Below are 13,391 nucleotides of genomic sequence, written 5' to 3' on the forward strand. Positions count from 1 at the left end.
CTAGAAATCAAAGCATATCATCAAATCATTAATTTGAAAAGTTACTGATGAAGCAACCAATATCCAAACAAAGAGCACTGAATTATTTGGAAATAAGTGATGCTCCATGACTCAAGATATACAACGCGGAATAGCAAACTGGTAGTTCTTGGTTGTTTCCAAGCCTGCAATTACGATGAAGCCAATTAATTGCTCTTTGACTCATTTTCTTCATCTGTAAAACTGTGAAACACAATACAGGCTTAACTCTGAAAACAAGAGATCTGCTGATGGAATTTTGGCTGTCTTAAAAAATTGATTATGGATCAAAACTTTTCGCTGTCCATGGAGTCCACCCCTAACAAGCAAGCTGCTGTGTTTTCCCTACCTATTAGCTGTTTTCTGTGTTAGCTTTCTAGCTATTTAATCAAATAGCAAAATTACCAGTAAACTTGATGCTATGTCTCAGTTGAAGGGGCTAACCATTATGGCTTGCTTCTGGACATAAACTAAAAGAAAGTAGGAGGTTACTCCACATTTGCGAGTAGCTTAGTCTTACTGGCATCTGTTAGGTATGATCTCAAACCACCTGCCTGGTTGGGGCCTTAGGTGGAGTAGGATCTATTTTTCTTAACGTCGGTGTTAGATTCACTTGCCCATGTTAGAATAACAGCAATTATGGTCATTCTGAGAAGCAAAACTTTTTTTGCTTGGAGAGTTTTATATTCATAGAATCTTAGAAACACAGAAACATAGAATACTTTGGGTTGGAAAGGACCTTGAAAGGTCATCTAGTCCAACCCCCTGCAATGAGCAGGGACATCTTCAACTAGATCAGGTTGCTCAGAGCCCCGTCCAACCTGACGCTGAGTGTTTCCAGGGATGGGGCATCCACAGCTTCTTTGGGCAACCTGTGCCAGTGTTTCACCACCCTCATCATAAAAAATGTCTTCCTTATATCTAGTTTGAATCTACCCTCTTTTAGTTTAAAACCATTTCCCCTTGTCCTACTGCTGCAGGCCCTGTTAGAAAGTTTGTCCCCATCTTTCTTCTAAGTCTCCTTTAAGTACTGAAAGGCTGCAGTAAGGTCTCCCTAGAGTCTTCTCCAGGCTGAACAACCCCAACTTTATTCTCTCTTTGTGAAGTGCTGCCCATATAAAGCATAGGCACCTCCTGGAAATCAATGAGCAATTTTCTTTTGTGTTGTAATGTGGAACTAAATTTCTATCAAAGTCCATTTTGTTTTGATCTTGCCCTAATAGCCTTGTTCAATGACATACATGAAGCAGGTGCTACAGGGACCACCTAAACACAAAAGTCATAAATTCCAGGCAAATACCACATTCAATGAAGTGTTTTTTCTTTCTGTTAGAAACACTGAATGTCACTCTTTCCCAAGTCATCATTTCCCCCTGTTTTCATCTCAACTTTGCATGCTGTAACTATGTTTTTCAATTTTTATAAAGTATTTGAAGAGAGAGTGGTTGTCTGGGAGAGAGTAAAAACCTATGGATTTAAAACTACACAGGAACAAGATTAATGACAAGGATTCTTTATACTGAAATATCTGAATGCAGGTACCAGAAGGATGTTGACTGCTCAACATATCACACACATAGCTTGGTCCAATTCCATTACTCTCATTTGTTTCGTATTTCATTTCTGTACTTCAGTGAATAATTGAGCAATGCTAACATAAATTAGGGGACAAGAAGTTTTCCTTTCATCACAAAAATCTTCAATTCCATCATTTTTGTAGCCATGTGGAACATAAAGAAATGCACCCACTGGGGCAGAGGTGGGCGAAGAGCCCAGACTGCATTTCACAAAATGTTACAAGTTTTTGTCTAACTCACTTTTCCCTTGTTGAAGCATACAAAAATCTTGGACATTATTACTGGCTGCATTCAAAATACATCTCAGTTGCACAGACACCAACCCAAGTTATACTTCTATGTATATGTAAAACATAGAACATAAAGCATCCCATGTTAACAAACTTTATTGGTTTCCTTTGTCACTCACTAATTGCTGGAAACAAGGTATGTCGTTTGCTTTAGCAGAACATTTCTTTTGATCTCGCCCTCGATTCATAAATCACAGGATGTCACAATTCTTCAAAAATTCTTCAAAAAAGCCAACATAAAATGGCCAGCTGCATTAAGGCTTTCTGAAAGCCAAACATCTGACCAAATTATGTTTAACTCTGGGCTCCGTTACCAACAAATACAAAAATAAAGACCATGAAACTGAGAAGAAAAGAAATGGAACAACTCCAGTTTAATGGAGTAGTCCATGACATTTTCATAGGCTAGTCATAGAGTCTCATCACATGGTCATTTAGAAAAAGATGAAAAGTCATTTACACTTACAAAGGTGGATAAAATACTTGGCTTAGTCTGCATGAGCTGCAAAATGGGCTGTTCTCCAGGTAAGGTTGTAAACTTGAGAACTCACAGATTTGGAAATGCCTAAATAAAAGATTTATGTGCATTCTTAGCTTGCCTCCGGTATATTTGCATTGCAGTTTCATCTTTCACTGCATGATCCAAAGGATCGTTGACTCATTCAATCCACCGACAGGATGATGTTCAGCTGATTAGCTGCTATTTGATGATAGTATTTTTCGTTTAAAATTCTGTGTGTGGTCTGGAGATTTATTTACTACGTATTTCATGGTTTACAGACAGAATTTATTTTCTTATGTGCATTCCTCTGGCACACACCACTAGAGGATTTGCATGCTCGCATTTATTGATTTAGTTTTGCAACACCTTAGTGGCCATTACTATCTCCGTTTTGCAGACAGGGAGAGCAGAAATCAATGTCGAACTACATACATTAATCTGAAAGTATGTCGTGTAGTCTGAAACACCTACAGCTGGTTTTCCAGTGTGTATAGCATTACACAGTATTGACTACGCTCAAGGGATAGCACCCTGGACTTCATTTGCGGTGCTCTGAAACACTGTCTTATCTGTCTGTAAAACAGATTTCAAGGTCACTCAGAAAAGTGATGACAAACTGTGACCATCCATGAAAAATGTTAATGACTTCACAAAGTTCATTCTTGGATATGAAGCTGAGGTGCCTCTACCATGAAGCTATCCATTTTTACTTCATATAGTTCCCTGTTTCTTTAGACAGGCATTTCACTGCTTCTGCCACAAATAAGGTAGGAGTGCTACACCCTGCCGTCTCCTTCATTGCACAGCTCTTTTGGTTAATGAAAGAGGAAAAAGGAAAAGCGATGTTTTAATGAAAGAAATTATGTATGCTTTTATGCATACATAAAAGGTGTCTGAATTAGGATCGGTGCTCTGTAACTTTGAAATGCTTGGTAATGCCGTATCAACTGGTTTTAGCAGAGCTTGTGTATACAGTCTGTTAGACTTCAAGGAGGTAAACCAAGAACCAGGTATTTCACATGTGACACCTAAATATATTGGCAACAGTGTTAGCACCTACAATTCTACTGCTTTAGGCCTCTGTCCCTCAAAAGTAATGGTGTAATTGAAAGAAGCAGCACTGTCAGCTACTGGCCAAAACATGGGACACCCTCCTGCTGGGTGTCACACTGGGGGTGTCCAGTAAAGAAACTGGTGATTTAGTTTGGATCTATTGTGTGTTTTTGAAGCAAATGTCGTGTTTGTCCAGATTTACCATGCCTTGGTTCACATTGTGGAGTAGTCTCAGAGTGTTTGAACTCCTTTCAACTGAAACTAAGGCAAAGATGCTCTTCAGGATCACACTTTGTGAACTCCAGTCACTAATGGACATTTGGTCCATGGGTAAGACAACTGCTGGCTAAAGTAATAACCCTCTGAGATGCCTATACTGGGAACATCAGGGCCTCACCACTTGCTATTTATCTCTACGAATTCTCTTCTATTGTGCTGCTCCTGTTTTTAAGGCAAATGTAGCTAAAGGCACCTGTTGAGAACAGAAACAATAAGATTCTTGGAAACGTAGGTTCCATTCCAAGCAGAAAAGGGCAGAGTATTTACCAGCTACTGGCCTTGCTGTCCAGTCATTTTCCCCGTCTTTCAAAGTATGACTTCTGCTTTGTCTCCTTCTGGTCTCAGGACTACTCTATCACTCTTTGGCTCATTGTTTCAGCTCTATTCTCCTTACCTAGTAATTTCCAATGTCCACTACTTCTGCTTCTTATTCTTGTCCCACATTCTTGCTCTGCCAAGTCTAGATTTTAGTCTTCTGGTTTCTCCATCCCATTCTGAGTCTCAGTTTTGACCCTAGTTGCTTTCCCCCCCAAGCGATTCTCCACTTTTTTAGCAGTCTAAAAAAGTTCTTTTTTAGCAGCAGAACCTCTGTTCCCAGCCCTACTCCTCAAATATCTCTGAAACTATCAGTCATTCCTAGTGTCAGGGTTGGTTTCAGTTCAGCATAAATCCTTCTAAATACAGGTAACTGCACTGCAGTGTTTACATGTTTACCAGGCATCCAAATTCCCAGCACACAGTCAGGAAAGATAAACTCAATAAAGCCATCAGTGCTTAGAAGGCTATTCAGTTGAAACAGCAGGTGTCTACTGTAAGGTGGGTGAAGCTGCACTTCAGGCTCCACTAAGACCTCTGTTGCCTAAGTGTAGGTACCTACTGCCATCTAAGATGCTCTGGATATCCGAGGCACCTGCACATGACTGACAGGTATGACAGGCAGAATTTATAGGAGACCCACAACTTTCCGGCAAAACAGCTGGAGGCCAGATGGGGGTATCTCACAGTGCCCCAAATCAAATCAGATGTCCGTGTTTAAGGGCCAAATTCCACCTTGACTTCTTCAATAGAGTTCTATTGACTCTAATGGGGTCATCCACACCTCTAATGCTTACTGCACCTGTAGATTCCTACAAGTAAACTCATAAAGCATGATCCAGGTGCCACACATAAACACTTGGTAGTGTTAGGTTAATGGTTGGACTTGATGATCTTAAGGGTCTTCTCCAACCTATGATCTCATGCAACTTAAGACTGATATGCTAGTGTATCCTGTTTGGTCTCCACTGCTGCTACAGGCAGCTTGTGTGTCTTGTGCCAGTCTTGGCTTGGGTAGATCAAATCCACCACCTCATACAGCACCACAAGCCTACCTCTGGCCAAGCAAACAGAGCCTTTGGTTTTTCCTGCTGCCTCCTCCTCCTCTCTGTTCACCCCTCACTCACTAGCTCCCTCTGTATTACCTCAGCACTGGAATGAATATCTTCCTTCTCCAAGACAAGAATTCTTACCATAAGAAAACAATGCATTTTGCCCTGATCCTTATTTGTAGACATTGTGGAACCCTTTGGATTGAAATAAAAAATAAACAGTCAAGGAAGGATAGACACTTGTGTCATATATGCAACTAATGTTTGGGTACATTATAACGAACTAATTTTATAACAGGAAGACGTGGGGAAACTTATTTGATGCTTGCAGCTATTTTATCCGCTTATTTCATGTGCAGATGTTGGTGTGTGCATTCTGTGTGTCTCTGTGCATATGCCTGTAAATCTAAAACTTTAAGATACATGTTTCTTAATTACAAACTGCCAACAGTTTGTTCAGAATTGTTTTCAAAATGCTTCCCTATTAATGGTTTATGCAATAAAATCTAAAAGCAGGACTTCAATTACGGTGAAATTTTCAGTGATCCAGATGGTGGTACAAGGCCTATGAAACCTGACAGATACTTGGCTGTCATTTGTGGCATTGAATTTCTTCCTTTGAATGACAAAATGTCTGTGCTTTTTGCCTATGCCATACACAGACACAAAATATAGAGATGTTAGGATGATACCTATTTTCCTAACATACTAAGACAGGTTCATTTTAGACATATTTAAGCAAAAGTTTCCAAGACCCAAATGTTCTCATCCTCATTTTAAGATCAGGAGTTTTGCTATTGCAGCACGCAGACAGGTATAGTTAATGAACCATGTGCAACCAGAGGCACATGGGAACTTCATTAATGGTTGGGAACACTGGCATGCGCTATATGATTTGCATGGATCTGTAAAGTACGTATTTTCCTGTGGACTGTGCATAGCTGTAAAGAGATCCTGAGTCAGCACAACCACTGTACCAGCAATGGAAAACTGATGCCAACCTAAGCATTCAAAAATGGTGAGTCAGGCTCCCAAAATAATGAGACAAGCTTAAAAATAAACAGATTTACAAAACAAGAAATAGAACATTCTTTTTTTCTTCTGGGCTTAAACTTTTCAATATTTGCATTTTTTAAGCTTTCTGCCATGAGGGCGAGAGTATTATTTTTTGTTCTTTTGCAATATTGAATGCTGAGATTGAATCCAGGTATTCCCCACTCAGAAAGGAAATGGCAGCTACCACTGGAGACAACAAGAACTTTATATATGATTCCTAATGCAATACCCTGCTTGTTATGAGTGACAAATACATTCCTCTTTCAGGATCTGATGGCGAGGGCACAGTGAAAGGGATGTGGGTTATCTTTGGCTGGCTATTTCAATACTGTGTTTGAAATAGTTGTGCAATTTCTAAGTTTCAAACGGTTGTAAAATAACAGCAATGTGTAAGCTGTTTTACCATTACATTGCTCAGAAGTATTTTCAGCCTTAGCTTCTGTAAAATAAAACACAAGTCAGAATAGGGCTCTGTCAGCCTAGTACCCTGTAATATGGTATGTGTACTCAGACACTGCACAATGATGGCAGCTGCTAAGTAAACATCAGAAGAATCTGAGATTTGTATCAACAGGATGTTTACATTTTAAAGAGTTTCTAAGAAAATAATAAAGATTTCCTGCAGTTGACTCCATTGGCACTTGTTTTAGTATGTATGACAGTTCACAGAAGTATAAATTACAAAGAGATTTCATTTATGCCTCTTCTGTAGCTGCCATAGGTCAACACTGAAAAACAAATCAAAAAAGTTAAAAAATATTAATTGACTTTCCTTTATCTCACTGGAATTTGGTACATGTTATAACAACTTTAGGATCTTATTACATGGGCAGGCACTACTCCAGCTTATGGCAAAGAGTGAAGGACTGATCTCTGTGGATATAAACTAGCGGCACAAGTGCAATGGCAAGCAAGACTGTACCAGTGACCTTGCTGAAATCTTTGTCTCTCATACATTAACTTCTTATCAGTATTAATCCCACATGCATTCACTAGTTAAAACAGCAGCTTCTCTCTGGGTGACATCTCTCAACAGTAACCAGCTTCATTTACTCTTGGATGAAAATTAGTTTAAAAGGCATTAGCCCAGAATTAATTTCAATTTCAATCATGGTTTATAGAAAATGACTTAGCTTTTCTGGAATTATGAAAGCATCTCCACCTTATCCTGCAAAAATAATAATATAAATGACATGGGAACAGACTGGTTTGGGACACACTTTTTTTTCGGACTTGCTTCAGTTATACTTTGGCTTTACAAATCTGTTTCTGGGATGAATTCAAAGAGCTAGCATTGCCCTAGGAAGCCCTAAATGCCGTGGGATCTGGTTCTCCGAGGCACCATCTCTCTCCCCTTGTGATCCTGCTGTGGTTGAGATCAGCGTGTTTGATGGCAAGGTCTTTGGAACATGCTTCTCATCTTGCTTTACCAGAACTGCGATTTCTCAACTTTCCAAGGGCACTGTGAACCCAACCTTTTTCTGCTGGACTGTTTTGAGAAGAGGCAGTTGACAATCTGCTGTACACAACGTTATTTTTAAATACTAACCTGCAGGGGTTGTAGTAAGGTGTAATAGGTAGTTCAGGTATTTGTGGTGGTTTTAATGTAAGGAACGTGGTCAGTTTTGTTAAACCAACAGAAATAATAAAACTAGCTTCTCTGCCTGGAAAGAGAGGGCAGAATTTACTTTCAGAGCAATTAAGATGCATTATTCCTCTCCCCAGTGGAAGGTATGGTGTTCCACCAAACAGGCACATGCAGGCTCCCCATTTTCATGCGTTTGTTAGTGTTAACTGCAAATATGGTAAATTGAGGAAGGGGTAGGGTTCCCCTTTAACTTTGTTGCCGTTTGTTAGCAATGCTGCTGGCTCCTCTGCATATAGATCCAAGCAATCAAGAGAGGCCATTTCTATTTCCACTTTCTCAGAGATAATGAAGGGTCAAATTCAATGCAAAGTAAAAATGTGCTTTAAAAAGGATGTACAGGGTTTATCAACAAACCAGGGTGATTAACTTATTTATATTATCTATGTTACTTTTCAAGACTTAAAAGTGATTTGAGGGTATATATTTAGATGTGCCAGGAACATGAGTAGTTTAGAAGTCAAGTGTGTATAAATACCAAAATAAAAACAAACAGACCTGAAACCATTATTTAAGCAATACTGTTACCAGGCCAGATTCTTTCAACCATATTTACTGCAAACAGTATTTCCTTCTGAATATAAGCCTGATTCTACATTCAGTGAGACTTTATCTAAGGTGAATCAGTCAGATCTTTCTTGCAACAGCAGGATCAGCATCTGGCCACAATGACATAAATTTTGTTCACTGCTGTGCAATGAGCTCTGTGGCAAAGGGAGGGAAAGTAAGCAGTAAAGGAGTAGTACAGGTCAGACAGTAACTTCTTAAGTATTCTTCAGAAAGCTGGGGAAATATTGCTGTCTTTTCTCGTTGCATGTAGCACACACCTCATACCCATCGCAAAAATCCTAGGAATTCATGTCATCACTTCTTTATTAGAATACCACACAGCATGAACGATGGTAACAGGAGCTCAGTCACTTTGTATATTGTGGTACATTGAACTTTTTGAATGCTCACTGGGATCCTTTTCCACTGAGGAGAGGAACTGCTGATCGCTGATTAGGCATTCTGGGTGCTTCAAAGAGAAGGTTGTTCTTGTGGTCAAATGACACAGGCACCAAAATCGCCAAGCACATGTGCAACTTCCCTAACTTCAACTCTGTAACTCCAGGGAGCGCAGGCCAAAAAGGATGTGAGACCAGCCAAAAAAGAGGTGTTCTTGGCTCGAGAGAGCACTTTGCACCTATTCAGAAAGAGTGTTTGGAAGTTTTTTCACAAACGTAGGCAAGCAACTCAGTCTGTGGGCAGGCAAAGTATTTGTAGTATTCTTTTAACCACTTATCTTAGATCATGCTCCTGTCGCTGGGAATAATTACTAAACCCCTGTGGATGTCTACAGAGACTCAACCAAAAACAGCAGGCAACATCGAAACAGCTGCTTCAGGGATGAAAATAATTCTTGGTTGCTCAGTCTTAAAAATTTTCTCTAGAAAAGGCAATTTTTCAAAAGAAAAACCTAGCACTTTTCTGTGGAAAGGTAATCCTTCATTTTTGCAATTTTTACTCTAAAACTCTGCATACCACTGTGTAGTTGATACTCTTGGAGAACACCTTTTCTGTGGTATTACTGGTGTGATATAAACTTGTATTATTTTTAATTCTAAATACACCATTGAAATAAGCAGGAAGTGTTAAACATATACTTCATTCATTTAATTTTTTCAAAAGTGAATTTCTTCCCCACTTAACCATCTATATAGGGGTGGCCATAAGCCACCCACAATACAGACTTCCTCAAACTAAGTGAAAAAAGGTTCATGTGTCCATAAACTTCGAGTTTATACTTCTTCCTATTTGATTAAAATTTATTTTTCTCAGACAACAGATTTTTTTTTCATTTTTGTATCTCTAATTCAGATGTTTCATGTCTTTTTCCTTATATAATTGATGTATCTGCTACACCAGACCACTGGCAAAACTAAATTCAAGGAATGTATAAACATTTTTGGGTTTAAAATACTAACCAAAAGAACATGATTTTCAGTTGTTGAAGGAGATGATTTATGGTCTTAAGAAATTATGAATGACTACAGAAAATTCACTGCCAAACTGATTCAAGACCTCCTGAAGTCTGTGGAAACTCTTCTATTGATTTAGATGGGCTTTGGAGCAGATCCTACAATTAAAAATAGAACTACTGTGTATTACACAGGGAGTAACGAACAAAATGTATCTCAACAAATACAAAATCTGAGGGGTGATTTTTTTAAACAAAATTTCCTCTATAAGGAACCTAGTTTTACCCTTAAATGCAGTACCTTCTTGATTACAATGGGTTTATAAGCTCACTTGACAGGAAAAGTCAATGAAGCTAAATCTTAAAGTAAAGCAATGAATGTGGCATGATGCAGACTTAAAAAGTTAAGTGCTGCAGAGAGCCTCTATATGGAAATATCATTGTCCATCACAGGCATGCTAGTCAATGCACAACATAACCATTTTCCCCTTCCTTTTTTAATTTTTATTCTATTTGTAATAGCTCCATGATGCTCAGTGCTGATCCATCTTTTAAGAATACAGAATTACATCCACTTCCTTTTGTGCAAGAATTACAATAAACTTCCTCTAGTATAGTAGTATCTTTGCCTCCAGTTTCTGTTAGGAAAGGGAGTTGGTGTTATTATAGTGAAAGAACGTAGCTCAGCTGGCTTAGACACAACCAGCTAATGATAATTAACTGTCAAAGCTGAGTAAATCTTCTATCAGCATCCCCTACCTTATTTGTTTGGATTTTGTGATTTATCACAACTGCCTGTGTCATTGTAATAAGATGTCTACATTCATGTACTGCTTGATCCAGATGAATAGCTTTAGAACCAATATTTTAAATGCCCTTTCATACATTACTTTGTTAGAAGACAGGTCTCCATCCTCCTTATACAGTTACACTGCTATTTAACGTGCGCGACTTCTGCCTTAAGAAGATTATAAATGAAATACCTCTCAGTTATCCAAACAATATTCCAGCTCCCATTCTTTCAACATAAATCTGAGCAATTAGCATTGTTAGGCTAAGAATCTGGGGCCTGGAGATAAAATTTCTCCTGGTCCCTAACTAGTAATATTTACAGTTAAACCTGGGCATGGAAAGATCGGAATAATTTAGTGTCTCTTCTTCTTTCTTCTTCAGATCACAGAATGCAAATAAGATCCAGAAATAACTTTTCTATTCCACAGCAGTTGGCAAAGTCAGGTGTTAAGATTGGCTTTTAGCATACGATCACAGTGCCTACTAAACAGTATAAATTTTTTGAAGTGACAGCTTGCCAGTTCTATAGCAACTTGGACTATAGTTCCTGTTTTTATAAACTTCCAACCTTCATAAGTTAAGCCCATTTTTATTGTCAATACACTTCAAATTTAACATAATGCCAACTCAAAATTTTTTCCTTAATTCTTACGTTCCCAGAAATTACTAGGAAGATGAAAAAAGAGAAGCCTTTAGCTTCATTTTTAGACCTGCTTTTTCTTCAGTTTGCCAACTGCTTATAAACTTGCTTTAGCTTCTTGTTTTCTTGAGTATGTTTGCCACTTTAAAAGTATGAGGACATACATACAAAAGTATGAAGAATCAATAAAAGAAAGTTAACACAGGTTTAAAAAAGCTCCTGCCTGCCGAGGGCATGCTTACATTGACAGAGTCAACAAAAGCACAGATGAAGCAGACTAGGACACCTGCAAACTCTTACTGTTGGCTATAGGCCTTCATTCAGTACAAGAAACAAGTATTTTTGTAATGTGAAGCATCTGAGTAAACCACTTGAAGTCACTGGAGCTGTAGCTGAATGTCACCACTATTGTCCTCATCCAACAAAGCTTTTATGCTTAACTTCAAGCACATGTGCTTGCGATTAAGATTTCAAAAAGCACCTGAAGTCCCGCTCCTGTACTCTTCTCCTCTGTACCCTGACTAACACAGTAACCTGCCGTCTTACCCTCAGTTTCAGGGCACTAACAGGCCTTATCAGCCTTGCCTGGGACCCTGATCCATACTCCCTGCCTACATCTCTGTCCTTCGCCTTTAGTCTCTGCCTCTCAAGTACTGTCGTAGGAGTATGTGTCTCTGGCCCTGCCTCTGTCCCTGTGTCCTAGATTGACATCGGACCTACGTTGTACATAGCTTGTCACCTGGATGGATCCTACCTTGTAACCTGCCTTCTGTCATGGCCGTGCCTCCTGGATGGACTCTGGACCTACATTGTTGCCTTGTCTCCAGTTCTGTCCCTGGCCCTGTCTCTTTTTGCTCCTGACTGGATTCTCTGGAGGGATGCTGGACCTGGTTTATTGTTTTCCCTTGTCTGGGACAGTTGAAAGACTCTGTTACCCTGCCCTGCTCCAGTACTGTGGGACTGGACCCTGTTTGGTGAGGGCACTACTTGTGCTGGGGTCACCCTTGGGAAACAGGCAGACCCTACAGCTCACAGACTCTTAGAGGGGTCATTCTGTCAGTAAGATCAACCATTTCCCTTCAGTTTATTGGGCTTTGGATCAACCCATGGAAAGTGAGAAATGAGAATATTTTCAGTCTACAAGATCAGCCCTTCAGTTTCTTCACTGAGATTCCCCCAGAAGTGCAGGAGAATTTTGAATGAACTGCAATAAAAATGTGAAAAAACAGGAATGCCTATGCCCTGTAGTGTTTCTTGTTCCTGTGTGTTATTTCAGCTCCTTTAAAAAAACCTGAACTGAAACATCTGAACATAACTTCAAAGTGCAGAGAAGGCAAATGGGATAAGTAAAAAACAGATCCATTTTCAGCCAAAAAAAGAAAGACTGATTCATGAAGTGAACTTTGTACCATATCTATTTACAAGGCACAAAGTAATCTTACAGAGATCTAGGACCTCTGTCCCAGAAAATTTCATTCTCCAAGGAAAATCTCTGCCAGTGCTAAGTGCTGGAATCATTCTTCCAGCAAAAAGACAAGGATGATACAAAAAAATAGAGAGAAGAAAGGGGACACAGTGAAATGATATGGTTGTACTGTTTATCTACTCACAGAAGCTACACCAATAGTAGCTTATTAAATGTGACAGTTTTCTGGCTCATAAGCCATCTGGGATGGCCTGACAATGGCCACACTACTAAATTCTCTTGGCCTCCAAAACAGAGTGACCACATCAAAACTCCAGTCAGGAACAGTTCCGGACCTGTGCCAACCCCTGAACCATGCCTGGGAACTGACTGGGTGAATGCTATTGGTCCAGACTGAAACTGTACCAGCATCTCTTTCAACAATAAATCCACACAGACAAGAAAGTTCAGTGCAGGAGAAAGGTCGCAAAAACTACTTCATTTACTTGTACAGCGGTAGCTCCAGTGTCCGAGGAACACACTTGCTGTGCCTTTCCCTTACACTACAGTTGAGTGGCTGAAACAGTGGAGTCATAATAATTTTGCTGACTCCTCTCTATTGTTTTGATACCACGGAAAAATCAAGCCTGCAAAATCCCATGATATTAACTGACACCACACAGCACAGATGGTACATGTTCTGCTTGACTGGACCAGCAGCAAAGTCAGAAGATCTGGTCAATCAGCCTGCACTCACGTCCTGGCTGACCATCTGTCTGTCTGATCAGAACCCAGGTAACTACCGGC

General features: G+C 39.5%; 1 protein-coding gene across 4 annotated transcripts in view; it reads right to left on the bottom strand.

Annotated features, from left to right (window-relative positions):
• Positions 1 to 13,391, bottom strand: part of LDAH (lipid droplet associated hydrolase) — a 124,634-nt gene that overhangs the window by 3,243 nt on the left and 108,000 nt on the right. Inside the window, exon 7 of one of the 4 annotated variants that reach the window (XM_055713713.1) lies at positions 8 to 6,870. The exons of the other annotated variants lie outside the window; for them this stretch is intronic. Coding sequence (XP_055569688.1) covers positions 6,865 to 6,870 — 6 coding nt within the window. The 3' untranslated portion in view covers positions 8 to 6,864. Of the gene's footprint in view, positions 1 to 7; positions 6,871 to 13,391 lie in introns of those variants that run through there. 4 annotated transcript variants of the gene reach the window in all.

Source organism: Falco cherrug, chromosome 6 (genome assembly GCF_023634085.1).
Source record: "Falco cherrug isolate bFalChe1 chromosome 6, bFalChe1.pri, whole genome shotgun sequence".
NCBI lineage: Eukaryota > Metazoa > Chordata > Aves > Falconiformes > Falconidae > Falco > Falco cherrug.